The sequence below is a fragment of the Cucurbitaria berberidis genome, assembly GCF_010015615.1.
Source record: "Cucurbitaria berberidis CBS 394.84 unplaced genomic scaffold K460scaffold_4, whole genome shotgun sequence".
NCBI lineage: Eukaryota > Fungi > Ascomycota > Dothideomycetes > Pleosporales > Cucurbitariaceae > Cucurbitaria > Cucurbitaria berberidis.
The window spans coordinates 817,849-845,398 of NW_024468938.1; the positions used below are offsets into that span (position 1 = coordinate 817,849).

The window sequence follows — 27,550 nt, forward strand, 5'->3', positions numbered from 1 at the left end:
CTGTTTGATCTTTCTCGTTGTGACCGAGCTTTCCCCGAGCCATGGTGTCCCTTCCGCATTCGACCCGTATCCGATCACTCGCCTACGTCAACAGTAATACGTGAGTAGCGATTACAAGTCTATATACATCCATCAATTACCAAAATCGCGTCCCAATACAAGCTTGTAAAACTACCTGAATCGAAAATGAGCGCCTACACATCCTCGTACCCACCTGTCGACTTCGACTCCGCCTACAAGCAGTTCTTCGAGACCTTCTACGCAACATCAGACACGCCAGATGCGCACGAAAAGTACATCACCCACTTTACAAAAGACGCGACGTTAATCATGGCATCGAAAAAAGCGGTTGGATCTGATCGTATGCCGTCACCTAATCGCGCTTAGACTCTCCTTGCTCGACTGACAATAGTCACATTTTAAGAAATCCTCGCTCTGCGGAAGGGCATGTGGGAAAGGGTTTCGAGCAGATCACATCAACCGCTGAAGATTTTCCCGTTTGGCGATGGCGCAGATGAAGTTATGTTGTACGGGACGGTCAAGTATGGGCTGAAGGCGGGAGGTGAGTCGGGTTTGGAGTGGGCGGCGAGGGCGCATCTAGTCAAGGAGGATGGGATGGTGAAGATGGATTTTTATCAAGTGTATTTGGTATGCTCGCGGATTCTTTGTAGCGCATTTCTTGCTAATGATTGATAGGACACTGGCGCGCAGGCCAAGTGAATCAAAACGAGTGTGAGCGTACTAGTTGACGTAGAGCGAAGGAGAGGGATATGAAATACTGCTACACTGAGTATGGCGCTATACCTGACATTTCCACATCTGTGTAGTGCGTAGCTCGCCAAGTACATACGATTTGCTGATTTGGCGCATAGCTCCCTCTACCGCCACACCATCAGATTTCAACTCATCGTACATGTCCGGCCCGAAGCATGAGTATACAAGGACTAAGCGCTCGCAGTTCTCTCAAATTAGTCCGACGAATAGCAGCTTATGAGAGATTACCGTCGTTGTTTACATCTCGTCGTCCCTTCGCATGTGCCGCAACAACACAGATGAGTCAACCTTTGCACACCTGCGATATTGACGCTGAGCCTTTACATCGCTATCGAAAGGGTGGATATCACCCTATCCGCCTAGGTGATATTTTGAAGGATGGGAGATACAGAATATTGCACAAGTTAGGTTGGGGGGCCTACTCGACAGTCTGGGCTGTAAGAGACCAGAGGTTTTGCTGTTCACTACCCTTTCATGAATCCAAGGCTTACAAACTACTAGAGAGCACACATATGTCGCCGTAAAGGTCTCCGTATCAGAGCGAGGAGAAAAAAGCCGAGAGTCCAAAGTCTTGCGAGCAAATCAATCCGAACAGCCTGGCTCTCCACATCTAGTGTCAATGCTCGACCAATTCCTGATCGATGGTCCAAATGGAACTCACGATTGCCTCGTGCTTGAATTAGTGGGGCCAAGTGTCGCCGATCTACTCGAAACACGCTTTCGTGGCGAGAGACTCCCCGGAAGACTTGCAAAACAAATCGCGAAACAGGCTCTCGTCGGACTAGACTACTTGCATGCACAAAAGATCGGACATGGGGGTAAGTCATTGTTCCTTTCGCTGTTTGGCTGACTTCGCTCATACTTACTAGATATACATACTCGCAATCTAGCCTTGACTCTTCCTCCTCTACATTCCTTACGAGAAGAAGAGTTCTTCCAAAAGCTTGGAAAACCTGAAACGGGATCCCTTAGAAGCGTTGACGGCAATCCACTGGATCCTGGTATGCCCGAATACCTTGTTAGACCGACTTGCTTTACGGTACATAAGTCATTATTGGCTTCTCCGATCAGAATTGTTGACTTCGGCGAATCTTTCCTGAGCAATGAGATCCCTGACATGCTGCACACACCACTCGTTGTCCGCGCACCCGAAATGATATTCGGGGATGAGTTCAACTATCGTGTAGACTTGTGGAGCATGGGCTGTATGGTGAGTTTGGACCTTTGTAAACATATACATGGACGATGACAATGATATCGCTCGTAATTGAAAATGAGGCTTACGGGGTTGGGTAGTTATTTGAGCTCGTAGTCGGCCAGCCGCCGTTCGACAGCTTCATGACAACGCCTACAATACTTGTCCGGCAAATGCTGGGAATGCTGACCAACGACGGACTTCCAGAGCGTTGGCAACGAACATGGCACGCCATGGATAGCGCAGCACCCGGAGAAGAATCTGAATATACACTCCAAGGATGGTTAGAGGAAATGTATTTCGATGGGGAACGAAATGAGGATTTGACCAGGGAAGATATACTCAAAGTAGGCGAGCTTGTTCAACGGCTGCTACGGTTTGAGCCTTCTGCACGGGCGTCAGCATATGAGATTCTTCAGGATCCGTGGTTCAAGGACGATTGATATAAGCACCACGATGCGAATCATACCCTGGCAGGGTAACTTCGGGTACTTGCTAGCGTTATCAATTGCAACCAATTGCTACAGCTGTATGCCCAGTTACAGCGCTCCTCGATGGACAACGGAAATTAACCCAAATACTCTAAATTGTCTGGGTCGACACTCTATCTATCGAAAATCACAACCTACAAGTCCGTCTAAACGTTCCTTTAACCAAAATTGGCCAGAAACCCCTCTTCCAGCATCCACCCCACAAGTCGAACTCCTCGCTAAATCGATACTACATAGTAAGCCTTTTTATCTGCCCATCAGTAGGATTCACATCTAAAAGTCCTTGGTCAAGTCATAGATCTTCTGAATCTCCTTGAGCTGACCCTCATGATCGAACTTGAGGTCCTTGAGCAGCCCATCCTGGAATCCAAACACCCACCCATGCACGACGGGAAACTCATTCTCAGCCCAGCACTGCTGCACAGCCGCCGTCTTGATGATATTGCGGCACTGCTCGTACACATTCAACTCCACTAGCTTGTTATACTTGTCCTCCTCAGTGCCCCCGTTGGCCATGACCGCATCCATCTCGTCCTGATGCAGCCGGTATACGTCTCGGATGTTTCTGAGCCAGGGGTTCAGGAGACCCATGTCCTTGGGTGTCATGGCGGCTTTGACACCGCCGCAACCGTAGTGGCCGCAAACGACAATGTGTTTCACCTTGAGGTGGCGAACGGCGTAGTTGATGACGGACATTACGTTGAGGTCGATGTTGTTTACGAGGTTGGCGATGTTGCGGTGGATGAACATCTCGCCGGGCTCGAGGCCGGTGATGGCTTCGGCGGGGATGCGAGAGTCGGAGCAACCTGTTTTCACTCATTAGCATACAGGTCGAAATCATTAGGATCTACTCGTGGATGCCAATGGCTCAACTTGAGGATTAACTGGCGCTTTCAAGCTACATGGGACGAAAGGGAGGCTTGGGGGATATGAGAAACTCACCAATCCACAGATACTCTGGACTCTGGCCCGCAGTGAGGCCCTTGAAGAAGTCAGGCTTCTTCTTGCGCATCTCCTCGGCCCATTTCTTGTTGTTCTCAAAGATGCGATCGTGCGACTGCTGGAGGTACTTGCGCACCTCCTTGGGTCCTTGGTCGGCCATGGCTAGTTTCCAACGGGGTGAATAGGATCGGAGTGTAGGTAGCTTCGAAGAGTGTCCAAGGGCCGCTCTGAAAGGAGTGTGAAGAGACGAGAGAGTTCGACGAGAAGATAAGGTGGAAAAGAGGGGATTTGAGACACCAGCAGAAGTGACACAGGGCCCCGCTATTAGCCCACAGGCAGCGTGGGGTATCCGTAGTCGCATGGCAAGACAACAACCACCCAGCAACCAAACAAGCTGCGCCCTCTCACAGCTTTTCTGCAGGCCGATCCGTTGGGAAGTGGTTGATGTTTGCTTCTGCTGTGCGCCGATTGGGTGCTCTGACGTCAAGGGATTAGCTAAACCATGCTGTCGATCGCTTCCTGCCGGAGCTCCACAAGCTGCCCAAGAACACCAAGCATCCTTTGAGAAATTGCCGTCTGGTTGTTCTTAATTCTGCGAGAATCTTAGGACATCTGTTATACCCAAGAAACAAGGCGTAGCATACAGTATGACTTTGGATGATGCCCAGAAAGAGATTGTATTGAGCCACGCCAACAGGCTGTTGAGCAACAGAAACTACCCTAAAACAATCTGTCCCTCCGAGATCGCCCGTGCGCTATCGTCAAGAGAGCTGGAGATGCTCGGTGTTTTGAACTGGCGAGAGACTATGCACGATGTCCGGGAGCTTATGTGGGAGAAGCGGGAAAATGGAGAGGTGGAAGTCATGCAAAAAGGCGATGTGGTCGATGCGGAGAGTCTGGGGGATATCCGGGGACCGATACGAGTTAGGAATATCAAGAAGTGAGGGTGGCTAGGCTGTTTGATAGGAGTAGCACTAGGTGTGGTTGTAATTACAATGTCTATGACCATGCTATGCTGAAATGCTGAAGTCCTTCAGCTCCCGCTTTCCACTAAACAAAGGATATCACTAAACATATCTAACTCCTGATAACGCCTTCCTCGATGCAATAGTATCCTGAATCAAGTCGCAGGGTGTTTGGCACCGCTGCCATCCAGACCTTGCCATTTCTCGTCCCATCCTCTCGAGGGATCTGTAGCTTCGCCAGCTTTGCCCTCCTCGGCTAGATTCCTGATATCACTCCAGTATTCCAGCTTCTTACATTCGCTGTCGGCTGCCTCGACGGCCTTTAGCAAGTTATCGATCCTACGTTCTTCGGTCTCGCTTTCAGGCTTGTCTTCCTTCTTGTGTTCTGCACGGTGGTCTTTTGCGGCGTCAAAGCGGTCCATTAACGTGGAGAGGAGTTGGCGGCGCGAGTTTTGGAAAACGAGCATTGACATGATGATTGGTATCTATAAACGATTAGCATGCATACAGACTGAAACGAGAAGGAGATGTTGACATACCTGCTGCGCCAAATAATGTAGCTCTTCCCCGCCATCGTCAATGAACTTGTGAATTATGATGATCTTCTCTCGATCAATAGCAGCCGCTTTTAGCTTCCTCATCAATGTCGATATGTCTCGAACCTCCTCATCTAGCGACGCTTGGGAGCTATTTTGTGCACTCAAAGTCCCCGTTCCCATCGTAGTTGACCTTGCCAGTGTTGTACTGATGCTGAATGTCTCCCCAAACAGTCGTTCTCTCTGAGTCGCCTTCGTCTTCGGTGGCAACTTCTGCTTGACCCGCCTCCGTAGCCAGCGTCGTCTTCGCACGAAGCTGTGAAACCACGGATGATTGCCGTGCCACGGCGAGCCTTTGAATAGCAGGCTATATTGCCAGCCCTCCTCATCAACATCAAGACTCATATCCACATACCAGCTCTTCCAGTCCCACACCCAGCTAGGGTCGGGTACTTGTGCATTCGTGATGTTGACGGCTGAGGGCTTGCACTTCGCGTCTACCCACGGTGCGGGGTCGATCTTGAAGTTCCATAGCGCTTTCGAGGAAAAGAGGGGTATGCCGAAGACGAACCAGCCGCGCTGGTTCTCGAAGAGCACATCGATGTGCGAGTCTGGTGTAGGCGGTGGTGCTTCAGACTGGGTCGTTTGCGTTTCTTCGCCGTCGGTGTGGTCGACGAGGTGTATTTGCGGTTCAGCCATGCTGTAGGGGGTAGGGTAGGCAGGAGGAAGGGAAATGAAGTAGTAGGCCCACGCCGTGCTACCGTGAAGGCATCAAGTTTGTGTGCTTAGCAGGTAGGTGCGGTGCGTCGACGATTAGGGGCTGCAATCAAATTATTGCACGCGCAGGAAGCCACAATAGTAGGAGCAATTACAATGTAAAGCAGAAAGAAAATTAGAAGCAACGCTTAGTATACATAAGAAAAGTAAGAGAAAGGAGGCTGCATCTTGTCCTTGTTTGCGGAGTCGACTAGTTGGGCGATCTAGTTCGCGCCGTTGCCCAGTGGGCCGTGCGAAAGCTCTAGGCCATTACGTCACAGCAGACCTGCCTTGAAAGACATCATCGCGGCTCCCCCTCCCTTAAGTACCGTGGTCTCTGCCTTTGCTCTTCATTGCTTATTCGCACGTTATACGCTCCATCAACCCAATTGTCTCTCGAAATTATTCACGAATTCATCTCAACATAATGGCTGGACGCAAGATCTTTACCTATGGTGGTATCGCCGCTGTTGGCGCGGGTACCTACTACCTTTACAGCGCGGGAGGCGACCCGAAGCTCGCGGAGAAGAAGTTTGAGCGTAAGCTGTTCGCCCAAGTATAATTAATTGCAGAGCCTAACTGCTGTCATAGACGATGCGGCTACCGCAGTACGGAAAGTAAAGGGCGACTTTCCTGGACGCGACAGGGAAGCGAAGAAGGCCGGTGAGGAGGGCTACGAGACAGTGCGCGCGACCGCTCAGCAATACGTAAGTTTGCCATTTATTGCAGGTCACAAGCTTGTGAAGGTATTGGCAACCCTGTATTAATACCCACCAGGCCGACCAAGCCAAGGCCGAAGCGAAGAAGGCCGAACAGAAGTTCGACGCCTACAGTGCCGACGCGAAGAGGAAGTTTGAGGAGGCAAAGCGCGAGGCTGAGAGGGAGTACCACAGCGCAGGCAAAGAAGTGAACGCGGCAGCAAACAAGTTCGACAAGATAGTTGAGGACAAGGCAGCAAAGACACAGAGCTGGTTCGGCTCGTGGTTCGGCGGGAAATAAGCCCAAGATGACTTTGTAGCTTACGAGGGATCAATGCTGGAGAGAAGCTGTGGTTGGGAGTCTTGCATTAGCTGTCGAGCACTGGAGTTCCTACGGTGCAATCTTCTCGTCTCAATACGATTTCAGATGACATTCACGAGTGGCGCTACTCTTTCCACCCTTTGCATTCTACTTCGCCGTCTCCTTTCATATATCGATGATCCGATTCTTTGTACCAGTCCCTCCTTGACTGAGGCCATATACTCCTAAGGTAATTCCCCGTTCTCAAGGAGCATGGACAGAGTGCCTAGAAGCTCCCTCGAGAAGGCTTGCAAGCACTACTTCAACAAACCACAAGGCAACCCGAACGACACTCCCGCGTGAGTAGTATCCAAAAGCAAGGAAATGATTGGTGAAAGCAGTATTTGGCCATGTCGTAGAAATGCAGCCTGCGCGTCGAATGCGGCGGTTTGATTAGCGCGCCTGAAATGGGGCTAAACACGTCGCGAACGCGCCAAGGAAGTCGCGTCGGGCGTCGTTTCCTGTTTTGCCAGCCCCTCGGAGATAAACACTCAGCGATCCCCTCGTTCGCACGCCAACTCGACCTCCGCATCACATATTGCTCTCCCCATTGATTCTTCTATCTCACTGCTGTATCAATTCTTCTATCATCACACACAATGTCGCCTATTGCTCCTGGACAGCTCCCGGCTGAGCTCGTCAATCTCCTCGCCCTACACTCATCTTTTCTTACCGCCCTGTCGTTGCATTACGCGCACAACGGTACTTCAACCCCTGCCGACCTTCGAGATCTTACTGCATCTACTACATTGGTCTGGCGACAGCGCAAGGTCACATACGATGACATTCGACTACTCATCGGCGTCCTCGACTTCGGTCCCTCCGGGAAGGATAACCCCTACTACCTGTCAGACTACGGACGCGGCAAGATATGCATCGAGATCAAGGAAAACAGCATAATGATGAGCGGCATGACACACATGAACGAGGAGGGGCTACAAGACATGTTCAAGGAGGGCTTGGACAGCCTTTGGTCGCAGTGGACGCTTTCCCAGAAGATGGTTAGTCGACCCATTGCGATGCCAAAGCGAGGACGTGGACGGCCGAAGAAGGCCGACATCAAGCAGACGCGCCTTGAGACCTTCCTGGACGAAACCTCCATGTCCAAGTTTCTTTCACAGCTTCCTCTTGCCGATATTACCACTTGCGCATCTCTTACCGCCCTTGCTCCGATGCAAGAGAAAGGACGCAAAAGATTGAGGGAATTCAAGGAGAGCGTGCAGCAGGGCCGTGCGCAGAAGAAGACGAGGCAATTTAGTGGTAAAGAGAACGAGCCAACTCCATTACAGAATCAACAGCCAGTCCAAGCCAAGATCACCGAGTTCGCCGCCGTTCGCAAGACCAACCTCCTCGACCGCATTCTCGCAAAGCAGGAAGCAGCAAAAGCCGGACCCGCCGCACCCTCACCCGCCGAGCTTCAGCGAAGAGCTGCTCTCCAACGCACCCCAGAGGTCCTCGGTGTTCTCTCTCTCCTATGCGCCAACAGACCTGCAGTGCGCGTTTCTTTCTCTACGACAACCCTTCTGCAATCATTACAAGGGTCGATCCGATCCCCAATTTCAAAAGAAGAGGCAATGAAGTGCATCGAGGTATTGGCAAACGAGGTCGCTCCAGGTTACGTTTCGATCGTCAGCATAGGCAGTATTTCTAGTGTTGTTGTCAATCAGGCAATGAGGCCTATGGATATCAAGAGCAGACTTGTTACTCTAGGTGTTGCTTAAAGCCTCGATTATTTGTTTACGGTTATTATTTCTGGATACGGTTCGAATCTTAATCCGCATGGTCGGTACTTTCTTGCTTGTTGTTTGTTTACCTTCTCGGCGTTTGAAGCGTACGAGCCAGCTTTTCTAGAGCTTTTGCATACTTAGCGCCCTTCATCAATTTAACATTATCTTCGAGTGCTACCCTCATACTAATTGTGACACTCACTGTCGCGCTTGATGAATGGATTACATTACAGCCGGCATAATACAATATCATTTCGGCAGGTGGGCAAAGGGGGCAATAGCTTATGAGTACATAATGCGATGCTGACAAGCATCATAGTTAATCTTGTGTCGAGAACCCATTGTATCCCATACTGTAGTTGCCTGATGCAGCCCACCCACCGAGGTCATAGAACCACTCCGGGCTTCTTGTAAAATGATATCCATGCCCAATATTCATATCCTGACCCTGCATGTAAGCATTAAGATCCAAATCCACATCTATATCCATATTCATGCTACCCAAGCCACCATCTAACATATCCAATGCACCTAATGATCCATCAAACGCAGGAAGCACTCCATCGAATTCACCAGTTCCCGCCGAGATATTTCTGGCTGTAAAATTATCTGCGCCATCGCCTCGTCCGTATTCCTTGCCGCCGAATGGTCCACCAGACGGGTTCAAATCTATTTCCTCTCCATGCTCTTCGCGATAGACTTCGGCTATAATCTGGGCGGCTTCTTTTACGGATTTCTTCGCTACTTCAAGTACGGCCCGTTCTGGGTCGGCGCCGGAAACGAGCGCATCGATGCGTGCAAGCACAGTGTGAAGGAAGACGAATCCTTTTGCGTTTGTCTCGCCGTTGCGTATTCGGGCTAGTGCTGTGTCTCTGGCTGCCTCGAGGACGCCGCGCAGCGCCTGGAATTGTGACGGTAATGCCAATGGCCGGTTCTCTTGAGGTGCTGATGTGGAGATCATTGGGGCAAAGAGGGTAGAGTCTTCTCGTCGTTCGTTGATCTGAGAGTTGAGCTCATAGTACACAGTCGACATGGCATAGAGGAAGAACGACTTGAAGAAGCCCACGCATCTATGGGACATGCGTGTCCAGTCATCTTCTTCCCCGGGCTGTAGTTCGGTTGCGGGTGCACACAGGGCCAAAGAGGTGTCGAGGCATATTTTGCGTGAGTAGTGATAATTCGGATTCTCGCTCGCTTTCACGAAATATGGCCTATGTAAGCAGAGTACAAAGCGTCTCACCATCGAGTCCGACATCTTGATCTGGAACGGCGTGATGTTGCTTTTGGCAACTAGGGCCGACTTGAAAAACATTGTCTTTTCACGACAGATTCCTGTAAGCTCAGTGCCGAGTCGTAATACGTCGGGATAGGATATGTCAAATCGCAGATTGTTGATGAGCCTAATGATTTCCAACCGAACGGGTAAGGTCTGTGTGAATGCAATCTGTATGCTGCTGTCGGTGAACGTAGTAAGTGGCTTCTCGTCGAACGGTGTGTCGTTACCCTCACCTATGTCCTCATCATTGACATTAGATGGCGCTTTGGTATCGTAGTCATTTGGGGAGATCATAGGTGGCATCCCCATGTCGAGGCTGCTCTGCGCTGTAATCTCCAAGACGGATGCCCAAAGCCGTCTTCGCATCTCACCGTGGTAAATGCTTATCTTGCCAAAGACTGACGGATCTCGATGTAGGCTAAGGTGCATCGCAGTCCTGAGTACTGAGCCTGCAGGTATCCAAATGTGATCGCCATCGACGTTGCATGCTTGACGGGCAAGGAGCACCAGGATTTGAATCTGCAAGCCTACCATATTCAGTCGAGACTTCGCATGAGGTGAATCAAGCCAATCCGCTGAAGCTTGAATCCATTTGGCGCAGGAGACACGTAAACGTCCTTGGTCAGGCGCGCTGTAGAACGGCACTCCGATTGCACAGACTAACAGAATCTTGAGAATAACAGATGGCTTAGCCGGTACAGTGCCAACCCAGTAGCCCTCATATTCCTTGCGAAAAGAAGGAACATGAAGGACACGGAAGACCCCTTCAAAAGTTTGAAGATAGCAATCAACCAGCACGTCGCAAACCGCCTTTGGTGGTATCGACTCCTGTACTTCCGGCGATACGAAAGGCTGAAGCATACGAGATGTCTTGATGACGCGCGAAATTCGCTTGATCTCTGCGACGGTAGCGTACAACTCAGTCGACTTGTTGACTTCTTTCCTTTTGGTTCTCGGGTTCACGGTAGTATTTGCTTCACCAAGAGCGCTGTACTATGATCCGTTAGTTTCATCATACATGACTTTATGCTTTAGCCTATTAATCCAAAGGAGATCAGCTTACAGGCTCAATGGCGTTCATCCAATGGCTTTGGCCGTAATACTTTGATTTGACGAATTGTCCTATAGAAGCATCCATGCCTTGCCGAGTCGGTAAGGACGTGCTCCCACCATGTTCGCCTATAGTGACGGGGGCTCGTTCGCTTTCGAGATTACTGATTCTCTCCAATAGACTGTTGATAATAGCAGCATTTACAGAGTCAGAGTGTGACTTGAGAGTCAAGCTCGGTCTATTGGTAGGCAAAGGCTTGTGCTTGGGTCCTTCACCGAAAAGGCCGGGAGCAACATAACGATGCACCATTAGGTCAAACTCATTGGACGGCGCGGCGGACTGAGAAGAAGACTGGGCCGAGTTTTCATGCTCTTGTTCATTGCTCCCACTTCCAGAAACAGAGCCAGCTACAGGTGACCTATCGCTCTTTGAGCGGATACCCGCACGTTGAGGCCTAAAAGTGCATGTTGCCGACTTGACCCTAGTACAAGCTCCACAGGGCTTCTCGCGATCGCACTTGACTTTACGCATGCGACACTCGACACATGAGAGAGCTGGTCGTCGACGTCGCTTCATCGGTCCATTGCCGTCCGTGTCTGCACTTAAGAGGGCGGGTTGCTCGACCATCTCCATAGCCAAAAATTCTCAAGATTTTATTCGCGATTGCTCTGAATGTGCGTAAAATTGTTTCTTTCAGCCGAGTTTGGAGGATTCAGAGTTGCGACGTGCACGATGGAATGTTGGAGGTGCTCGGTGTTATCGGGGTTTGCGAGTACCAGTAGGTGTCTACCCCCGCTATAAAGCCTAAGCATGAGAGGAGCTCTTTAGTAAAGACAGAGTGCCAGAATATACATAGATATGATGGATTCAAGAGGGCTGTGAACAGTGAAGCAATGGTACTTGGTTCAACGGCACTTTCGACTCTAGGCAACGCTCAGACGCCATTACTGCCTGAAGTCTACCTCTCAGCGACTAGGTACTCCACGCAACCAAAGCTTGGAGAACATAAGCAGCGGTCGCTTTCGGGGCCAGATTGTGAGAGCTAGTGATTGAAGTTGAATCAGCCACACGGACATGGACCCTCAGCGTTCGTCATCTACCACTGCATGGCCTAGGGCATGCCGCATAACTTGCACAAATGTAAGCTCCCAGAATGGTAAACCTTGCGAGGTAATGGGTCCAAGGGGTTGCTTTCCACCACTGTCTATCTCTCTCAATGAGCATGCGAGCATACCACCGGGCGTCAGCTACAAGCGACACTACTAGGGGCTTAGAAACAGAACGAATAAACTAGATTAGCCAGAATTCCTTCTGGGCTCATACACATCGTTCATTATAATTATATGTCCTTATTAACGTTGCTCGCACATGATTACGGGGTATCGTTCTTTTTCTGTGCCTCATTCTTCAGGGTTTGCTTAACTCACCCTTCAGAGAACACGGAGCCTGTACAGCTACCCCGCTTATACGTAGCTGCTTACTACGTATACTAAATCACTGAAAACAAGCATTCGTACTTCACGGTATTTATAAGGTTAGGAATGATGGGGATCACATCGCTATAGGCTGGTACATTTAGGCAATGTAAAAGCCCCACTCATGTCCAGTGGAACTGCACTAGAACACAATTTTCCCCGTTGCCCCGCCATCATGTACCTTAAGAACAATTTGCACTTAGTTTTACGAACGATTTCTTTCAATAGTCTCAGGGGCATCCTAAAGGGGTTTTGTGCATAGAGATTATAAACTCTCCGTTTTCTAGCATCGTCATCGACAAGCTATTACAGCCTGGTTAGCTCGTATGTTCACCCCTATAATCACCCCCGCCAACATCTCTCTAACGACTCCATCAGAATCGGTAGAGCGTGAGACTCTTAGCAGTACACAGTTCAACAAGACGATTGATCTCTCCGCAATCTCAAGGTTGCGGGTTCGACCCCCGCATCGGGCTTAGTTCCTTTTTTTGCTATTTCGAAAAAAAGAATTGCAATTATGATTTTATTTGGCAATTTTGTTTTGGCGGTTGAGGGCCTCTGTAGATTTCTCCTTTGGAATGTGTAGTGCTCTTTGTCTCTTATCTTTAACTATTAATGCCGTAGGCCCCAAATCACTGTATATTCTTTTCTATACCCACTTATTAGCGGCGCTTCCCTTCATATTGACAATCACTCCGCTAGACCCCTCATTGGAGAAGGAGACCATTGCCACTCTATCTGTCCGTCTTATACTCTGATCAAATCGCTTGCTTTATATACTCTCGATGCCGAATGTATATATACTATCGTTTTGGCAAAAGTGACTCTTTGAAAAACCAAGGAAGCGTGTAGCTATGTAAATGACAGCATAATTGATATGCCCGAATAGTACGATTTAAATGTAGCAAAGACAGAAACTTAATAGATTTAACACGCTCGAGAGTGAACATTAATAGGTAAGTCTTAGTTCCTTTTGAGAAACACTGAAGGAATCACATATAAGCTCAAATTACTTGATATTATTCAGATTATAATCAGCCTCTTCATCCTTCTGAGTATCGCATCCCTACTCCCCCTTCTCCCTCGCCGCCTTGTTCGCCTAAAGATCCTTGAACTTCGCATCCAACCTCCCCTCATGCGGCGGAATCGGCTTCGGCCCCTCCACAAAGTCAAAGAACCCCATATTATTTATGAAACGATTATCTTCCGGGCCCAGCACAGCAACATTTGCTGGACTCAAAAAGTTATGCGGAAACCCCATGTCGAACCCATACGCATTATCAATCTGATGAATCTCTTCAGGCGACAAACGTAAGCCCAGCGCAGCGATATTACCTTCTAGATGCGATAATTTGCGCCCACCGACAATGGGGAAGACATACGCGGATTTATGCATAACGTATGCAAGCGCTATAGAGGTGATGGGCGGAGAGGGCGATTTTGCGTTGGCAATAGCTTCGAGCACTTCCGAGACTTTCTCCTCATTCCCCAATACACTGAGTTTCAGGTTGCGTCCCCCTTCTTTCTGACCATCCTCCCTCTGTTGCTTCGTCTTGAATCCTCCCCCGCCGAGCGCACCCCACGGCGCCAAGGCCATGCCTTCATCCAGACACATGGGGATGATTTCGCGCTCGAAAGAGCGATCCGCGGCACTCCAGCGACCTTGGTAGATTGAGAATTGGCGAAGCCCGTGTTGGCGCGCGTAGCAGTTTGCTTTGACGACGATCCAGGCGGGTGTGTCGCTTATGCCAAGATAGAGCACCTTCCGGGCGGTGATGAGGTCGTTGAGCGCGCACATAAGTTCGGGGATGGAAGTTGAGGAGTCCCAGAGGTGGACGTAGTACTAATATCCAGTGTAAGTCTTATGCTGCCCAGCCTCATTTGAAAGGATGAAGGACTTACGATGTCAACATAGCTTGTCCGAAGCGACTTGAGCGAGCGCTCGATACTCGTATAAATGTTCTTCGCACTGTTCCCACCAAAATTACTCTTGACAGCCTTCCCTCCGTCCCTTTCTCGCTCTGTGATTTGCATTCCTGTAAACTTCGTTGCAAGCACCATCTCGTCCCTCCTTCCCCTCTCCTCCATCCACTCGCCAATCCACTGCTCGCTCTCACCAAACTGGTAGTTTACGGCCGTGTCGATAAAGTTCCCGCCCTGGCTGTAGAAGAAATCGAGGATCTCAAACGCGGTTTCTTTGCTGCATTCTCCAAGTGAGGCTGTCCAGGCAGTGCCAAAGTTCATTGCACCTAGACATAGTGGCGAAACGCGAACGCCGGCTGTGCGACTGAGGATGCGGTGTCTGCCGAGGAGAGAGACAGGTGGGGTAGGGGTAATAAAAGACATTCAGACAAGAAGGAAGAGAGATCGAATAGGTAGTTGAGATATGTCTTGAAGCAAGCTACAATATCGAGTCTGTAAGATATTGATGAAATTTCAAAGGCAAAGATTTCCTTACTTTATACCACCATTCTCACATCAGCCATGCAACAAGCGTCAGTCACCTGTATAAACGCGTGACGAGGTGGCTGATATGCAAGCCATCTTGGATAGCTGAGCGGTTTCGGGACCAAGGGCGAGTAGCTGAATAGCTGCAGTGAAGGTTAACTCCGTAATCGCCGGGTACGCTGCATCTGGGCTGTCTCTAACAATGAGCATTCTTGCTAAAAGCCGGGGTAACTCCTGATCAGCCGTGCTGTCCTAAGTCTCGTGGGCGGGATTGCATGTGGTGGGCCAACCTCCCCCCAAAGCTGTTACTTGTGACACTAAATGAAGAGACGTGATGTGATACATTGAGCCACACCACCCAGTGGGAATGAGCTTTAGAATACAATACGTACTTGATATCCCCATTCAGAAACTCCCGCTTTCAACAACATGGAAATCGGTGTCTTGCCTCCAATCTAACCTTCATTCAGTTTATCCTGATATCCTTTATCCTGATATCCCTCACACTCATGATTCATTCTTCCCTCGGCAAACCCACCAGCTCCTGATCTACACCTGCGCCGCGTTGGCCGCCAACCACGCCGAGAACGCCTGCGCATTCCGCGTCTGCATGAAAACAGTTCCAGGGCCAGTAAACTTGCACACCAGCCCCTCGCCAGCCATCATATTCGACATGAGACCCCCGGAAGCTATGCGCTCGAGAACGTATTTGCAGTTCCAAGCGACAAGGTGACCGTTATCGATGATGTATTTCTCATCTTTTTGCAGCTGTGGAGGAAATCAGTATCTCGTCATACCTTTGAGGGGTTGTCAAGGCAGGAAAAGCTTACATCTTTACGAATAATAGCGCCAAAACTCGTGCACCAGAGTATACCCTGTCCACTAATCTTGTACACGAACAGTCCTTCGCCGCTGAACATGGCTTTGCCCAGTCCCTGGCTCTTGTACTCGGAAACAATACCCTGAGTACACGCTAGGAACGCATCCTTGCCCACGCTCCACTGCTCGTGGCCGCCCAGCTTGATGATGGTGATGTCGCCGATGGCGGCGGGCGCGAGGAGAAGCTCGCCAGGACCAGTGTAGGAGGACTTGGACATCTCGCCGCCGACGAAGGCTTTTTTGAGGGAGAATTTCATGGTGCCTTTTAGGGTTACGGTTGGGGACATTGCGATCATGGCGCCTGGAGCGTTATCAGTATCTAGGGTCCTGGCTTATGACAGTCTCTCCTTTGGCCTTCAAGAAGAGGAGCCTGAGGTTTTTCGGGAAGACTCACCTGGCTTCGCAGTAAACGGACACCCAATCGCCAACTGCACCGTCAAGATGGTGTTTGTGTCTCGATGGCTCACCCTATAGCTCCCACCGTTGAATGTGCCCACATCATCTGTCGCTGGGGGCGCTGCGCCTGCGCCTGGCTGTGGGCTTTGACTCGGCGCGCCATATGGGCTCAGAGGCCCTTTCTCCGGCGGGTAGCCTTTCTCCGGCGGGTAGCCTTTCTCCGGCGGGTAGCCTTGCTGCTGCTGCTGTTGCGGGTATCCGCTGCCGGGTGGCGGGAAGTGTTGCTGCTGCGCGTGCTCTGTGGGCGGCGCATACTGGGGCGGCGCATGCTGGGGCGCTGGTTGACCACCGCCCGGGGGAGGTGGGTAGTGCTGTTGTTGCTGCTGGAGCGCGGGGGGAGAGGAAGGGGGTGGTGGGTAGGACTGGCCGCCTGGCGGAGGCGAGAAGTATTGCTGTTGGCCTTGTTGCTGTCCTGGTTGGTCTGTGGTGCTTGTGTGTTAGCTGTGGGTTGGGTTTGGTCGCGACGTTGAGGAATCGACGTACCGTATGCGCCTGTGTCAGGCGGCGCTGGTTCTCGTCAGCTCACGTCTATATGCCCCCTCATCATGCGACTCACGAGGATAGTAATTTCCACCCGGCGGCGGAGTCGCTTGGTATCCTGACATTCTTTGCTATGCCAAAAAACAACCTCAATCAGCTCCAAGTGCCACTGATGCTCAGATTGGAGGACCAGCGTAAACACGTAACGAAGCAGGACAGGCACGGGGAGAAGGAGGTCAGAGTTGGATTTGATCTACGGAAGAAGACAAAGGCATCAGCACCTATATGGTTTAACCGCGCGCCCCCTCGCTACTCCAAGTTGGTGTCAAGCTGCTCAGCCTCGATGGGATAGAGCTGTTGGCTAGCGGGGTACCTGGAGCCGCCGAATCAGCGCCCCGCACCCACCACCGCCGAGCTCCTTGCGAATATGCGCCAACGACTTTGTGTGCGACAGCTTAGCGGTAGCTGGTCTTGGATATGCGGGAACTAATTTATATTTATATCAAGAAACTGTCGGGATGTGGATTGGGATTGTGTACTACCGCTTCAGTCCCAGCTCGTAGACGGCCTGTAAGCGCCCAATACGACAGCGTGAGAACTTTGAGACTATCAGTTGATTTGCTGGCGCCTACAAGTCAGCACCACCTGTAGATTTCCTTCTCGTTACTCAAGAATCAGTTCCCGTCAGACATGCAATGAAGTCAGATATTCATCTTGTTTTCGTGACTAGTTCTGATATACACGAGTCAAACCTACGTAAGCCATTCTCATATTGACATGTCGTTCATCCATCGTTCGAATATGACTGCCCTCATAATGTTGGGAGCGCCCACCAGGAAGCCCGGCCCAGCCCAAGCAATGTATGCCATACCCGCAATGAATATCGTGAAGCGCCTAAGGAAGAATACTCTAACCAACCATTCTCCTTCGCTTTCCAATCTGCGCAGAGAAACCAGTCTTAATGGCTTGGACCGATCGTCGAGATCCGCAGCTGTTGCACGTGACGAAGTTGAGACGGTTCTCACCCTTGGAGAGACTGAAAGTATATTAGCACGTATATACAATTCTGTGCAAGATGAACGTACTCGGTGTCAGGCGAACGGCACGTCTTGCAAGTAACGTATTCGACAATATACCGCCTGAGCACGTTCTCAATCTGCTTCTGCTGGAAGCGACCCTTGATCACCAAACGTCTTGATCCGTCAACGGAACCGCTGGTTCCCAACTCAGCGAACAGGAACTGCGTAACGTGCTCATCGGTACGCTTCATCCTCTTGCAAATCTCAGCAATGTTGGCGAAGATGGTCTTCTTGTTGCCTTCACGGAGACACTGCGGTGGCGGGATCTTGTAGCTCTTGGTGCCTGAGCTCGCGAGGTCAGGATGTTGCGAGTGGAGAAGCGTGAAGAAGCGGTTGAGGAGGAGGTTGTACGAGATCGGGGTTGTCGACTCGTGTTGCCAGATGCCAGTGCCCTTCATCATGTCTCCCTCTTGAACTTCGGGTTCAGGCGCGGCGGCCTCTTCGTCCTCACCCTCGCCTTTGTCACCTCCAGCAGCGGCGAGCTTAGCCTCGAAATCGTCCTCGACCTTCTTCTTGCTGGACTTCTTCTTTTTCTTGAGCGCAGCGAAGTCGCCTTCGGGTGCGTCCTCATCCTCGCCCTCCTTCTTCTTGGTCGACTTCTTCTTCTTCTTCTGTTGTTCATCAGTCATCGTCCAAAGTGCTACTCTCTATAATTTTTATCATACCTTCTTCGCGAGGTCCGCAAACATGTCAGTCACCTCTTCGACTTCCTTGTCGTCCGCTGTGTTCCCCGTCAGCCCATGCTTCATGCTTTATGCATGGGTATGCTCACCCGGAGGCGCCCCTGAGGCGTGGCTCTCGGCGGAAGACTTACCCCCGTTGATATCTATCGACTCGGTGATTTCGCCGTTGCTGTCGACAATTGTGGCGCCTTCGGAGAACGCGACGGATTTGCGAGGCTTGCGCTCGGGGAGATCGGCCTGTGTTGGTCATGTTAGATGCAAACGCCTTTCGAGAGCTATGTCGGTGGGTATTGAGGGCGCATCACGTCCACGGAGAGCGAACAATGTATTTCGACCGTGGACGTGGGGCATAAATGACGTACAGTATCAGCCATGATTGCGGTTGTGGTCGCGGTTTTTGATCTCAGTTCGATATGTGTGCTTCCTTATTCGATTCGGGGTATACGATGTGGTAAAATAAAGTGGCGAGGTGTGGGTGTTTGCGATGGGAGGAGTCACTTTTTGGCATACATGTGTGAGTCGAACCTCCAAAGGGCCAAGATTTCCTATCACGTGCTAGTGGCCGCTAAGCCCCACCATCGCTCATTGGCTGCAGCTTCGCAGTACCAAAGGCGCGACGCAAGACAACTACGACATCGAGCATTACCACCTTTCGCGATCATCAATGTTTTCACGGTAGCCAGGCCCCAAAAACCAGTCGCACACGATCTCACACCCCATCCACTCCTCCGTTCGTGCCGCCATGTCGATGAGCAACAGCGCAAGCTTCATCGAGCCGCCTACGAGCTCCTCGGAAGCCGACGAGATCGACTCACTACCCTCCTCCGCGACTAGTTCCTCGGCAGACGATGACGAATACGTTTCAGATGCGGAGAGGGAGTGGAGGGAGTCGTTGCAGCAAATGGAGCTGCTGTTGACAATGGTCATGGTGCCGTATCTGGGGAAGTACTTCGGAAGGAAGTGTGCATACTGGGGTACGTCATATTGAATGTCTAGAAGGAGATGGGATTCATGAGGCGATCCTCGAACCCCAAGGGACTTATGTGTGCTTAAATGGCGGCTAACCAGCTTCACAGGTTGGGCAAAGTACATGGAGTGGCAGTACCCCGTTGAGATCGTCTTCACGAGTCCGAAGACATTCAAACTCGCAGGAGCTATCGAGGCAGCAGCAACACTATAATTCGCACCATCTGTGTTGGGCAGGTAGTTGGCATATCTTATCAGCAAAGGCGTTGGGGCGTGAATTCATTCCTGCGATCATGGACTCAAAGGAGCTGCGTGGAATTTCACACAGCATGTACATACCACAGGGATATTGAGGACACCGAATATGTAAAAATTAAAATCGCAAAGAAACTATCAACACACCTGCATCGAGCTAGAAACACCGCCAGCACTCCGAGTACAACCTGAAACCAGCACTCCATCTTTTAGATTTCCAAAAGCAAACAAAAGCCCGCACATTAGTAGTGACGCTCGAATCCTCAGAATACCCTGCCCCTGAACCATACGTCCTCGTTCCTCGACTAACAGAAACCCAACCTCCCATAACTATCCATAACAGGCCTTTTATCACTCGTACACAAAGTATAATTCATCAGTCTCTTCGTTTCCATCCCTCCGTCCTTTGCATGAATATCCTCCATCTCAGTCCGCTTCTTGCTCTTCGGCTTGCCCTCTTTGATTCTCAGTTTCTCAAAGTACACGTAGGAGCCGTAGAAGACACCTAAAAGTGGATTACAATGTCAGTGCGTGTATGCTATGCAATAGTACGCAGGATGCCGGGCTACGAACCAGATGTGTTGCCTTCATAAGCGCCCTTCTTGCTGCGGAAAGCGGACAGTTGCGGGGATGTGAGTTTCCTAGGAGCAGCATGGTAGGACGCGGCTGCAGCGCGTAGGAAAGCAGCTTGCGTCATGCCGGGCTTTTTAAGGTGCGCGTTTATCTTGTGGCGGATGTCATCGCATGTATCTATATAGCGTGAGCCAACTTCTCTCCATGTGTGAGTTTTACTGCGTGCTTACCGTAGACTTGGACCTTATCGTCCTTCTCTCCCTCCAACTCAATGCCGTCCACACTCGGCACACTATCCTTGCCATTAGTGCCCGTTTTGGCCTTCTTATTCGGCTTCGTCTTGATGCCGCGCAGTTCTCTCTTTTTGAAGAAAGACCAGGCGGCCATGTAAACGGATGACTCGGAGCCTTTGTCGGGCCCGTTCTGCCCCAGGAAGCGTGAGTACGCGTTCGGGGTCACGTTAATCGCGTTCTGGAACTCGCCGACTTTCATCTCGCCATTGTCGATGAGAGCGCGGATCTTGCGACTGTGTGATGGGTCAGAAACGCGTCTGTAGGCGGCGTACAGGTAAAAGATGCACACTTGGAAGATGTAGAGGGTATGCGTATGGAGAAAACATGAAATAGAGTCACTACCGGATCACATCGCAACTTTCTGTTACAGGCATGTTCTCAAGCTCATCGTCAAGGTCGTCGTCGTTCATCGCCATGTACTGGTCCGACGTACGTTTCGTCATCTTCGTAACGCGAAAAAGTCTCGATGTGCAAAGTTAATACCTTGGTAAGGTGCCAATATAAAATACTTGAAAGCCAAAAGAGGAGGCTAACACGCGAGTTGAGATGGTAGAGTGATAAGCTCGCGTGGAGTCGAGCGATCACAATATGCGACGCGTCCTATTTTTTTTGCGCTAAACCCTTCGGATAGCTGTTACGGTAGGTTCTGCACTGTAACGATTTTACTCGCTTGCAAGAAAATATCGTTATAATGGAGATATCGTTGCAGAAAGACGCCTTGGCGGACGCAGCCAGCCACGGGGCATCAACACACTACGTAATCTGCCTATCTAGGTATAGCGTGGCCTAGGCATAGGAACGCTATCCTCGAACGATGTTCTTGTCAACCCCATATCATAACGCTAGCAGGAGTTATCGTTGCACCACTAAAGTAGGGGTGTCAATTAAGAATGTTGCTATAATAGAGAAGATCGATACATTAAGGGCGTGAGATGGAACCTCGCGAAGTCATATTTAGCACCACTTCTGTCGACTCTAAAGGCTATCATTCTCAACTTTTCTATGCTTCCGACATGTATCTTCAGACGACAGGAGCTTAAGTGCGGTAATAGATAAGAAATAACTACGATACTTGATCGCGGGGTGGCCTCCATACAGCAGTCGTCGTCTGGTCCAAACTAAGAAGGGGCCTCACAATACTATTTTTATTTTGCTGAAACAAAATGAGGTTCCTTCGCGTTTGGTTACGCACAGCACGTTAGTTGCAACGTGCCGCAAGTCATTAGAATCCCTGGCTGCTATACACATGTAACGCGCTGGTACAGCCCTCCCCAGAGCTTCTAGCTTGCTGCATGATTACCATAACAACAGCAATCTATGCTCTAATAAACACCATAAGGTTGCAGCAAAAGCTCTTTATTGGTAATCTCGGATTGCCAATAGGGATCTGCCTAAGGCGCAGGCTGATTGTCCTGTGAAAGGATCATGCAGTCCCTAATACAATCGGAGGCCCGATGAGTGTTGGAAGTTAGGCGGAGGAAGGAGTGATCGTCCTTGGTCGTCGAGCGCGCGCTCCCGAACGTCGGGACGGATAATTACTAGTTCTAGTTTTCACACCGCACTCTGTAGGAGCAGAGTCGATTGAGTACCGCGGCGAGTCTAAAGAGTAGTGTGCCTCCGCCCGAGCTTGACGGATATTTCCCCACGACAGCGACAAATTGTTTAGTGAAAGCGGCCGAGGCGATTCAGATGCACGACGTGCCCTTTGAAGACTCTCCACCAAAGCATTGCGTGGATCAGAAGCAACAATGTTGTCATCGGCGACTGTAGAGGCGTCCGATAGTTCCGTACCCCGTTCACTCATAGAAAGAGGGCGTCCATGAAGTGCGGCTTCACTTGACCATCTATCAAAGTAACTAAGATGACTCCCGAGGTAAAGCATCTCACTCGAGTGACGACGACTGTCTTGAACGAATGAGGCCAGTGGGGGTTCAACTGAAGTCACACGAGTACCACTGTTAACCACAATGGAGTGGGCTGGTTGGTCAAAGATCTTGCGGGAAGACTTGAACTTGGTGAGCTTCTCCCGCAACCAGATAACACGCTCTTTCTTGTTCATCTCGCTAATTGGATCGTTCCTAAGATCGGCAATGAAATCGGCTACCTCTGAATTCATGTTCGCTGAGTCGGAAACGCTAGGGTCGTTATGTAAGACCTCACTGCCGGACTCTTGTCCAGAAGTGTACAACTCTTCTTGGAAGCTTGTTGAGGGTCCCAGCTCGTTACCAGCTGAGATATGGACTGGGTAATTTTCTCTCTTTTCAGCAGACATCTGCGGTTTCTTGGAATGTCTGAACAGTTGCTTTACTTTTGCTCCTTGCAAAATGGGGAATCGTGCTTGAACTCTCTGTTTGAGATTCGAAAGAGGCTGTTTTGGGTGGCCCTTATCCCCAATGTCGATTGTAGGCGTAGTCGGGAGGGACGACAAACTAGTTGATGGCTTAAGACGTTGAACACGGCTTAGTGGAACAGAGGAAGAAGTTTGTGCTGTAGTCGCCATTGGCCCAAATGACGGCTGAAGGCCATTACTAGTCGTTGACCGCACCGAATGTTCCGGAGACGTTTCGGGAATATTGAGAAGCCATGGAGCTGTGATAGCAGTTGTACTCCTTACTAGTTTGCTCAGTGTGGAGCGCACTTCCTTTTCAACAGGATCTGGATCAGCCGTCAACGTAGAGAGTAAAGATATTCGGGTTGAATTACGACCCCCAAAAGCTAACCAGTTCTCTTGACACATTTCGCAACGAACGTGGCTGACCTTACTAGAATCATGGGAAACATCGACCTTGATTTTAACGCCAGTATGATGATGATGACATCTTGGACAGTTTCCATGGAAGTCTAAAGTCCAACGACCAGGGGGGAGCGGTGAGTACGCGTCGCTTCCAATCGAGGAAACTGTGTCTGATCTGTGTAGAGAGACTTTTGCTTGTTAGCAGAGCAGGTTCAGAGGCAGGCTTGATTGGAGTCGGCTTATTACAGCCCACAACATACCTTTTCGTTCAATATCACCGGAAGAGGCCTCGGTAGTAACCAGATGAGGCATTTTCCAACTTACTTCCAAGATTTCGAAAGCTTCCGATGCCACCATGATATAAGCAATGCGTTTTGTCATCGAGCTTGCAACAATATATCCATATGGTTCAGAAGTTGCGAGGTCAATAACTACAGACCCGCAGTCACCCCAAATGAGGGGGGCATCAAGTGCAATTTGGTAGACTTTTTGGAAAGTGTTACTTCCCGGAAGCCGCATATGGGTCGCATTATTGGAAAGCAGTCCAGATATAGTTCCGTGAGAAGTGTGTGTAATGATCGAAGTAGGCCTAGAACCAGGATAATGAGTTGTAGAAACAGGATCATTTCGTGCAGTCGAGTACCCTTGGCGAATCATAGCATAGACCTTGTAATTCTTGATCTCGATCAATGCGCAATCCAAATCAGTCGAGGATTGTATTAAACTCCCTAGATACTTAAGAGGATTTTCAAAGCGCCTACGCCCTAGTTGAGCTATCGCTGGTTCTGTAAAAGTACTTTAAGTGCAGAAATATTTGTAATTATATTAATTTTTCTAAAATAGGCTTTAAGACAGTCGCTAACTATGGTTCTAAACCTTATTATTGTTCTCCTATAGTACTAAATATTGATTTTCTGCTCTAATAAGTCTGATGCAAGTTGTAGTTATATCTGCACCTACCTAATAGTTTAAGTATAACTGTTTAGAGGAGTTACTTGCTCTTAAGGCATGTATAAAGCTGCTCTGCTCTGTAGCTTTTGTCTTCTATCTATATATAATAACAGAACAGATTCTTCTCCTCCTTGCCGCCTACTAAAGCATTAATTTATTAAATTTCTTTTAGCTAACCTGTAACAGGCCTTTAAATAATAATATTTATAAAGGCAGGATTCTGCAGCTTAAAAAAATAGGAAAAATAGTAGCTTTTATATAAAGTGCCCTTTTCTACTAAAAACTAATACTTAGTAAAAAACTTTTATCCCTTTATAACTATTTACTAACAGCCTATATACTAGAAGATACTTTAATAGTTAAAAATATTAAAAATACTAAAATTTAGCAATTCTAACTTTTTATATAAAAAATATCTGTTTTTACTTTTACTGCTACTAATTTAAACTACCTAGCTTTTTTTAAACAATTCTAAAAAATAATAAACAAACAGCTGGGTAGGCCGTACAGGCTATAGGCGTTAAAACAATAGTAGAAGTCTAGGGATAAAATTAAGTAGCTAGTGTTTAGTTAGATGCAGGAGCAGAGATTAGGTAACTAAGGCATTATTCTTGTTAAGATGGGCGGGTTGAGAAACCATAGTTGAGAGCTAGACTACCCCGGGCGGAAGAAATTGAACGCGTACGTTGAGGATACTTTGAGAACTTTGAGAACTCCCTAGATACTCGAGGCTCTCAATTGGTGGTGTAACTACAACCAAAGCTTTGTCACTGTGTTCCGTTTTTAATCTCGGATTAACCCGTATAATCCCCGTGGGAGAAGAAACTCGGTCGTGCAGGACACGTTGTGTGAGAGCGGTCTCATTCATCAAGGCTGAGGAACCGGAACCAGAAGCGGCCAGGTCTAATTGATCTTCTGAGCTCTCCTCCGGCGAGCTGATGCTTCCTCGAGACGTTGCGTCTATGCAATCATCGTAGTCTTCAAGTTCAGTGCCACTTCCAAAATCATATTCGCTGTCGGAATCTGCTGTGCTCCTCCGTGCATAGGGTATGCTATCAACGAACACGTGCGAGACGGACATGTATACATATCTGTGCCCCTTGAAAACCGCGTTGGCAGTAGCCTGTCGTAGGAGGCCGTTAGTATGCTTGACAAAAATTGGCATCCCATCTGCTAATATCGGCCGGGTAGAATCGAAGTAAACATCCAAGACCGAATTATTTAGGCTAAGTGATTGTGCTCCATCGTTCTCTGTAGCAGGCTGAATCAAAGACCCAACGTCTGGTTGTTTGGCCTGGTGTCCAAGTCGAAACCCTGGTAGGCGCTCTAGGAAACCTCCTTCTTCTATAGCATTTTTAGCTTTCTTGCGTGGCTCCTTCTCTTCGCAAAAGAACATGATAGTAGGTATAGCAGAATCTACAGAGCGTCCTATCATATATAGATGAAAATGTACGATGCTAGAATAACTGTCTGTAAAGACAGTTCTGAGCTGATCAAGGATGTCTCCTTCGGCTAGATTGAAATCTTCACGGGCTTGCCCCGTAGCATGCCACCAGTGTCTGTCGTGAAAGACTCCAACTTTGGACCCGATGCAGGCGTAAGCGTTTGGGTAAGATTTCGAACTTCTTTTCCAGAAGCTCGCCCCTTTGAAGGGTAGCGGCATTAGGAATCGGGGCGCTGAGGGACAAATAGATTGAGGATAAACGTGGGTAATTACATTGACGAAGTTGTAACGTGGGAGTGAAGGTCACAGAACTGATTCAGAAAAAGATGAGGGGGCCCAGACAAAACGTAGTTCTGGCGCTCAGCCCGCGTGGATGGCGCCACAGTCTGCTCCTATTGGAGGTCAGAAGAGCTTGACCGGTAAAACAAGCACGCCTCCAAACCCCCTCAATGAGGCTGTGCAGCGATCCATGGCTTAGCAACAAATTGGAAAAACTAGAGCACTGTAATATTAGTTTATAAGATCAGGCAAGAAAGTGCATTTTCTTGAAAACTTGCTCAAGACCGATGTCGAGCCCTAACGGCCCACTCTACGAAGTCCTTCAAAACCCAGTCACACCTCAGGCCCAAGCTGAAATCGTTTCCTATCTATGGAGAGACGGAGTAACAGCCCCATCACGATCAGTTCACTTCGATTGGACTGCTTATTTTGCATACTACACGAAACAATGTAAAGCAGCATTGGTCAATGAGGGGTTATATCTATCAGCTAGAACACATCATGATATTTTGACCATTGCACGCCTGCTTGAAGACGAATCCACTGAAGAGATGATTAAGCAAAAGCTCCGCCAAAATCTCACACAACAGAGGCCTCAAGCTGAGGAAGATAGGATGCTTGATGGTTCAGTCAAACTCGCCACTCGCCTACTCGCCATGGTCAACATTGGGCCCCTTGCGTCCGAGATCTCGGGGAGATACTTTATGAATTGGGATCAAGGCTCACTGCGAGATGCGGTGCATCGCCATTTCAACATCCTGCCAGAGATAGACCCTGATCCTAAGTACAGTGTCATTGGGACGGATCTGACCTGTCGTAACATAGATCGCATTTCCGGGATTGAAGTGGTACCGACAGACAATCTGATTGATCACCTGCGGCTTGTTGAAAGGGACACAAAAGTTTGTGTATTCCACCATGTATCCTTCCTCAAGAGGATGAACGCCACCCAAAAGTACGTAGCTCTGTGTCCATGCCATGGATCGTTGCACTGACTGGACCTCAATCGAGTAGTTCACTGTACCCGGATGGTCTCATTGAAGAAACATTAGACACTATCGCGCTTCTTTTCCCAGATACGGATCGCAAAACGAGACGGTGGCTGGAAAGCGACTTTCAAACACATCCACTATTGTCAAAATTGGACCAGGGATTGCTCAGCTGCGGTCATTTCAGGGCTGGTCATCCATCACGGCGTTTTGAGCGTTTCCGCTTCTGGCGCGATCGACTTTGCACGTTGAGGGAGGCCGTGGACGACGCCACACCCCCATCTAAAGCCCTCCTGAAAGCATTGAGAGATAGTAAGAACGGCGACAGATGGTTCAACTCATGGGTGGCCATCGTGGCAATTGGGTTGACATTGTTCTTTGGTCTGGTTCAAAGTATTGAAGGGGCCGTCCAAGTTTATAAGGCATATCATCCAGCCCCAGCTTGACGTTAGCTCAAACATAAAACGTTGGAATCATGAGTGAATATTTGAAATAGCTTCTTGGACTAATTTGATTAGTGCACATTGTTACATATACATGTCAGTCACTGAAAGCTGAACCCTTGACGGTTTTCGACGACGAACGTCAATCTCAATACTAGAGGCCATTCAGGAAACTTGCATGCCCCGGAATTGGTATCCGCCAGATTGACCTTGTAAAAATTGCGCTGTTGGACATCATTCCGATCAACTTGTAGACGGATGTCTCAAAGTTCTTAAAGTCTCCTTAACGTACGCGTTCAATTCTTCCGCCTAAAGTAGTCTAACAGCAGCTCTTAACTATAGTTTCTTAAC

The 27,550-nt window shown here is 49.3% G+C and overlaps 16 protein-coding genes across 16 annotated transcripts; 8 read left to right on the plus strand and 8 right to left on the minus strand.

Moving 5' to 3' along the window:
- Window positions 1-186: 186 nt before the first annotated feature.
- On the plus strand, window positions 187-1,093 carry K460DRAFT_314682 (uncharacterized protein; the record flags this gene model as incomplete). Its single annotated transcript, XM_040930291.1, has 3 exons — window positions 187-361; window positions 425-648; window positions 697-1,093. 3 exons carry the CDS (start codon window positions 187-189, stop codon window positions 718-720), a joined length of 423 nt encoding a protein of 140 aa, XP_040785484.1. The 3' UTR covers window positions 721-1,093.
- K460DRAFT_136706 (serine protein kinase) lies at window positions 800-2,573 on the plus strand. Its single transcript, XM_040926715.1, has 4 exons — window positions 800-1,225; window positions 1,276-1,592; window positions 1,644-1,984; window positions 2,071-2,573. Exons 1-4 carry the CDS (start codon window positions 930-932, stop codon window positions 2,410-2,412), a joined length of 1,296 nt encoding a protein of 431 aa, XP_040785485.1. The 5' UTR covers window positions 800-929; the 3' UTR covers window positions 2,413-2,573.
- Window positions 2,574-2,733: 160 nt separating this feature from the next.
- On the minus strand, window positions 2,734-3,562 carry K460DRAFT_356717 (carbonic anhydrase; the record flags this gene model as incomplete). Its single annotated transcript, XM_040931980.1, has 2 exons — window positions 2,734-3,266; window positions 3,403-3,562. 2 exons carry the CDS (start codon window positions 3,560-3,562, stop codon window positions 2,734-2,736), a joined length of 693 nt encoding a protein of 230 aa, XP_040785486.1.
- Window positions 3,563-4,043: 481 nt separating this feature from the next.
- Window positions 4,044-4,346, plus strand: K460DRAFT_314690 (uncharacterized protein; the record flags this gene model as incomplete). Its single annotated transcript, XM_040930292.1, has 1 exon — window positions 4,044-4,346. The coding sequence occupies exon 1, from the start codon at window positions 4,050-4,052 to the stop codon at window positions 4,344-4,346; it is 297 nt and encodes a 98-aa protein (XP_040785487.1). The 5' UTR covers window positions 4,044-4,049.
- On the minus strand, window positions 4,345-5,857 carry K460DRAFT_418089 (uncharacterized protein). Its single transcript, XM_040937920.1, has 2 exons — window positions 4,907-5,857; window positions 4,345-4,852 (listed from the first exon to the last, which is right to left on the minus strand). The coding sequence occupies exons 1-2, from the start codon at window positions 5,600-5,602 to the stop codon at window positions 4,523-4,525; spliced, it is 1,026 nt and encodes a 341-aa protein (XP_040785488.1). The 5' UTR covers window positions 5,603-5,857; the 3' UTR covers window positions 4,345-4,522.
- Window positions 5,858-6,065: 208 nt separating this feature from the next.
- K460DRAFT_314696 (uncharacterized protein) lies at window positions 6,066-6,839 on the plus strand. The gene is made up of 3 exons (XM_040930293.1): window positions 6,066-6,198; window positions 6,251-6,366; window positions 6,437-6,839. Exons 1-3 carry the CDS (start codon window positions 6,087-6,089, stop codon window positions 6,656-6,658), a joined length of 450 nt encoding a protein of 149 aa, XP_040785489.1. The 5' UTR covers window positions 6,066-6,086; the 3' UTR covers window positions 6,659-6,839.
- A 383-nt stretch (window positions 6,840-7,222) lies between these two features.
- K460DRAFT_367865 (uncharacterized protein) lies at window positions 7,223-8,917 on the plus strand. Its single transcript, XM_040933662.1, has one exon. It carries the CDS (start codon window positions 7,318-7,320, stop codon window positions 8,437-8,439), a length of 1,122 nt encoding a protein of 373 aa, XP_040785490.1. The 5' UTR covers window positions 7,223-7,317; the 3' UTR covers window positions 8,440-8,917.
- K460DRAFT_378199 (uncharacterized protein) lies at window positions 8,765-11,081 on the minus strand (the record flags this gene model as incomplete). The annotated part of the gene is made up of 3 exons (XM_040935048.1): window positions 8,765-8,925; window positions 9,100-10,714; window positions 10,785-11,081. 3 exons carry the CDS (start codon window positions 11,079-11,081, stop codon window positions 8,765-8,767), a joined length of 2,073 nt encoding a protein of 690 aa, XP_040785491.1.
- Window positions 11,082-12,653: 1,572 nt separating this feature from the next.
- Window positions 12,654-13,034, plus strand: K460DRAFT_367866 (uncharacterized protein). Its single transcript, XM_040933663.1, has one exon. The coding sequence runs from the start codon at window positions 12,826-12,828 to the stop codon at window positions 13,003-13,005; it is 180 nt and encodes a 59-aa protein (XP_040785492.1). The 5' UTR covers window positions 12,654-12,825; the 3' UTR covers window positions 13,006-13,034.
- A 250-nt stretch (window positions 13,035-13,284) lies between these two features.
- Window positions 13,285-14,593, minus strand: K460DRAFT_314707 (Aldo/keto reductase; the record flags this gene model as incomplete). Its single annotated transcript, XM_040930294.1, has 2 exons — window positions 13,285-14,090; window positions 14,150-14,593. 2 exons carry the CDS (start codon window positions 14,591-14,593, stop codon window positions 13,347-13,349), a joined length of 1,188 nt encoding a protein of 395 aa, XP_040785493.1. The 3' UTR covers window positions 13,285-13,346.
- Window positions 14,594-15,244: 651 nt separating this feature from the next.
- On the minus strand, window positions 15,245-16,635 carry K460DRAFT_356723 (DUF124-domain-containing protein; the record flags this gene model as incomplete). Its single annotated transcript, XM_040931981.1, has 5 exons — window positions 15,245-15,463; window positions 15,526-15,875; window positions 15,969-16,451; window positions 16,514-16,537; window positions 16,587-16,635. 5 exons carry the CDS (start codon window positions 16,633-16,635, stop codon window positions 15,245-15,247), a joined length of 1,125 nt encoding a protein of 374 aa, XP_040785494.1.
- A 784-nt stretch (window positions 16,636-17,419) lies between these two features.
- Window positions 17,420-18,646, minus strand: K460DRAFT_407305 (eukaryotic translation initiation factor-like protein 2 subunit beta; the record flags this gene model as incomplete). The annotated part of the gene is made up of 5 exons (XM_040937057.1): window positions 17,420-17,546; window positions 17,596-18,200; window positions 18,255-18,310; window positions 18,362-18,509; window positions 18,635-18,646. The coding sequence occupies 5 exons, from the start codon at window positions 18,644-18,646 to the stop codon at window positions 17,420-17,422; spliced, it is 948 nt and encodes a 315-aa protein (XP_040785495.1).
- A 351-nt stretch (window positions 18,647-18,997) lies between these two features.
- Window positions 18,998-19,898, plus strand: K460DRAFT_367870 (uncharacterized protein). Its single transcript, XM_040933664.1, has 2 exons — window positions 18,998-19,246; window positions 19,349-19,898. Exons 1-2 carry the CDS (start codon window positions 19,015-19,017, stop codon window positions 19,450-19,452), a joined length of 336 nt encoding a protein of 111 aa, XP_040785496.1. The 5' UTR covers window positions 18,998-19,014; the 3' UTR covers window positions 19,453-19,898.
- K460DRAFT_367871 (uncharacterized protein) lies at window positions 19,356-21,045 on the minus strand. The gene is made up of 4 exons (XM_040933665.1): window positions 20,702-21,045; window positions 20,297-20,592; window positions 20,067-20,243; window positions 19,356-19,998 (listed from the first exon to the last, which is right to left on the minus strand). Exons 1-4 carry the CDS (start codon window positions 20,800-20,802, stop codon window positions 19,799-19,801), a joined length of 774 nt encoding a protein of 257 aa, XP_040785497.1. The 5' UTR covers window positions 20,803-21,045; the 3' UTR covers window positions 19,356-19,798.
- Window positions 21,046-21,827: 782 nt separating this feature from the next.
- K460DRAFT_432368 (uncharacterized protein) lies at window positions 21,828-25,498 on the minus strand (the record flags this gene model as incomplete). Its single annotated transcript, XM_040938354.1, has 3 exons — window positions 24,770-25,498; window positions 23,354-23,682; window positions 21,828-23,281 (listed from the first exon to the last, which is right to left on the minus strand). The coding sequence occupies exons 1-3, from the start codon at window positions 25,477-25,479 to the stop codon at window positions 21,828-21,830; spliced, it is 2,493 nt and encodes an 830-aa protein (XP_040785498.1). The 5' UTR covers window positions 25,480-25,498.
- A 556-nt stretch (window positions 25,499-26,054) lies between these two features.
- K460DRAFT_291120 (uncharacterized protein) lies at window positions 26,055-27,202 on the plus strand (the record flags this gene model as incomplete). The annotated part of the gene is made up of 2 exons (XM_040929254.1): window positions 26,055-26,722; window positions 26,779-27,202. 2 exons carry the CDS (start codon window positions 26,055-26,057, stop codon window positions 27,200-27,202), a joined length of 1,092 nt encoding a protein of 363 aa, XP_040785499.1.
- Between the last annotated feature and the right edge of the window lie 348 nt (window positions 27,203-27,550).

Coding starts and splice junctions, on each gene's coding strand:
- K460DRAFT_367865 (XM_040933662.1), top strand. CDS start 7,318: ATGTCGCCTATTGCTCCTGGACAGCTCCCGGCTGAGCTCGTCAATCTC.
- K460DRAFT_314696 (XM_040930293.1), top strand. CDS start 6,087: ATGGCTGGACGCAAGATCTTTACCTATGGTGGTATCGCCGCTGTTGGC. Junction 6,199..6,250: donor CGCGGAGAAGAAGTTTGAGC/GTAAGCTGTTCG, acceptor CTGCTGTCATAG/ACGATGCGGCTACCGCAGTA. Junction 6,367..6,436: donor GCGCGACCGCTCAGCAATAC/GTAAGTTTGCCA, acceptor AATACCCACCAG/GCCGACCAAGCCAAGGCCGA.
- K460DRAFT_136706 (XM_040926715.1), top strand. CDS start 930: ATGAGTATACAAGGACTAAGCGCTCGCAGTTCTCTCAAATTAGTCCGA. Junction 1,226..1,275: donor TGGGCTGTAAGAGACCAGAG/GTTTTGCTGTTC, acceptor ACAAACTACTAG/AGAGCACACATATGTCGCCG. Junction 1,593..1,643: donor ACAAAAGATCGGACATGGGG/GTAAGTCATTGT, acceptor CATACTTACTAG/ATATACATACTCGCAATCTA.
- K460DRAFT_367871 (XM_040933665.1), bottom strand. CDS start 20,802: ATGACGAAACGTACGTCGGACCAGTACATGGCGATGAACGACGACGAC. Junction 20,244..20,296: donor CGATAAGGTCCAAGTCTACG/GTAAGCACGCAG, acceptor CACGCTATATAG/ATACATGCGATGACATCCGC. Junction 19,999..20,066: donor TTATGAAGGCAACACATCTG/GTTCGTAGCCCG, acceptor ATCCACTTTTAG/GTGTCTTCTACGGCTCCTAC.
- K460DRAFT_418089 (XM_040937920.1), bottom strand. CDS start 5,602: ATGGCTGAACCGCAAATACACCTCGTCGACCACACCGACGGCGAAGAA. Junction 4,853..4,906: donor TACATTATTTGGCGCAGCAG/GTATGTCAACAT, acceptor AATCGTTTATAG/ATACCAATCATCATGTCAAT.
- K460DRAFT_367870 (XM_040933664.1), top strand. CDS start 19,015: ATGTCGATGAGCAACAGCGCAAGCTTCATCGAGCCGCCTACGAGCTCC. Junction 19,247..19,348: donor AAGGAAGTGTGCATACTGGG/GTACGTCATATT, acceptor CCAGCTTCACAG/GTTGGGCAAAGTACATGGAG.
- K460DRAFT_367866 (XM_040933663.1), top strand. CDS start 12,826: ATGTGTAGTGCTCTTTGTCTCTTATCTTTAACTATTAATGCCGTAGGC.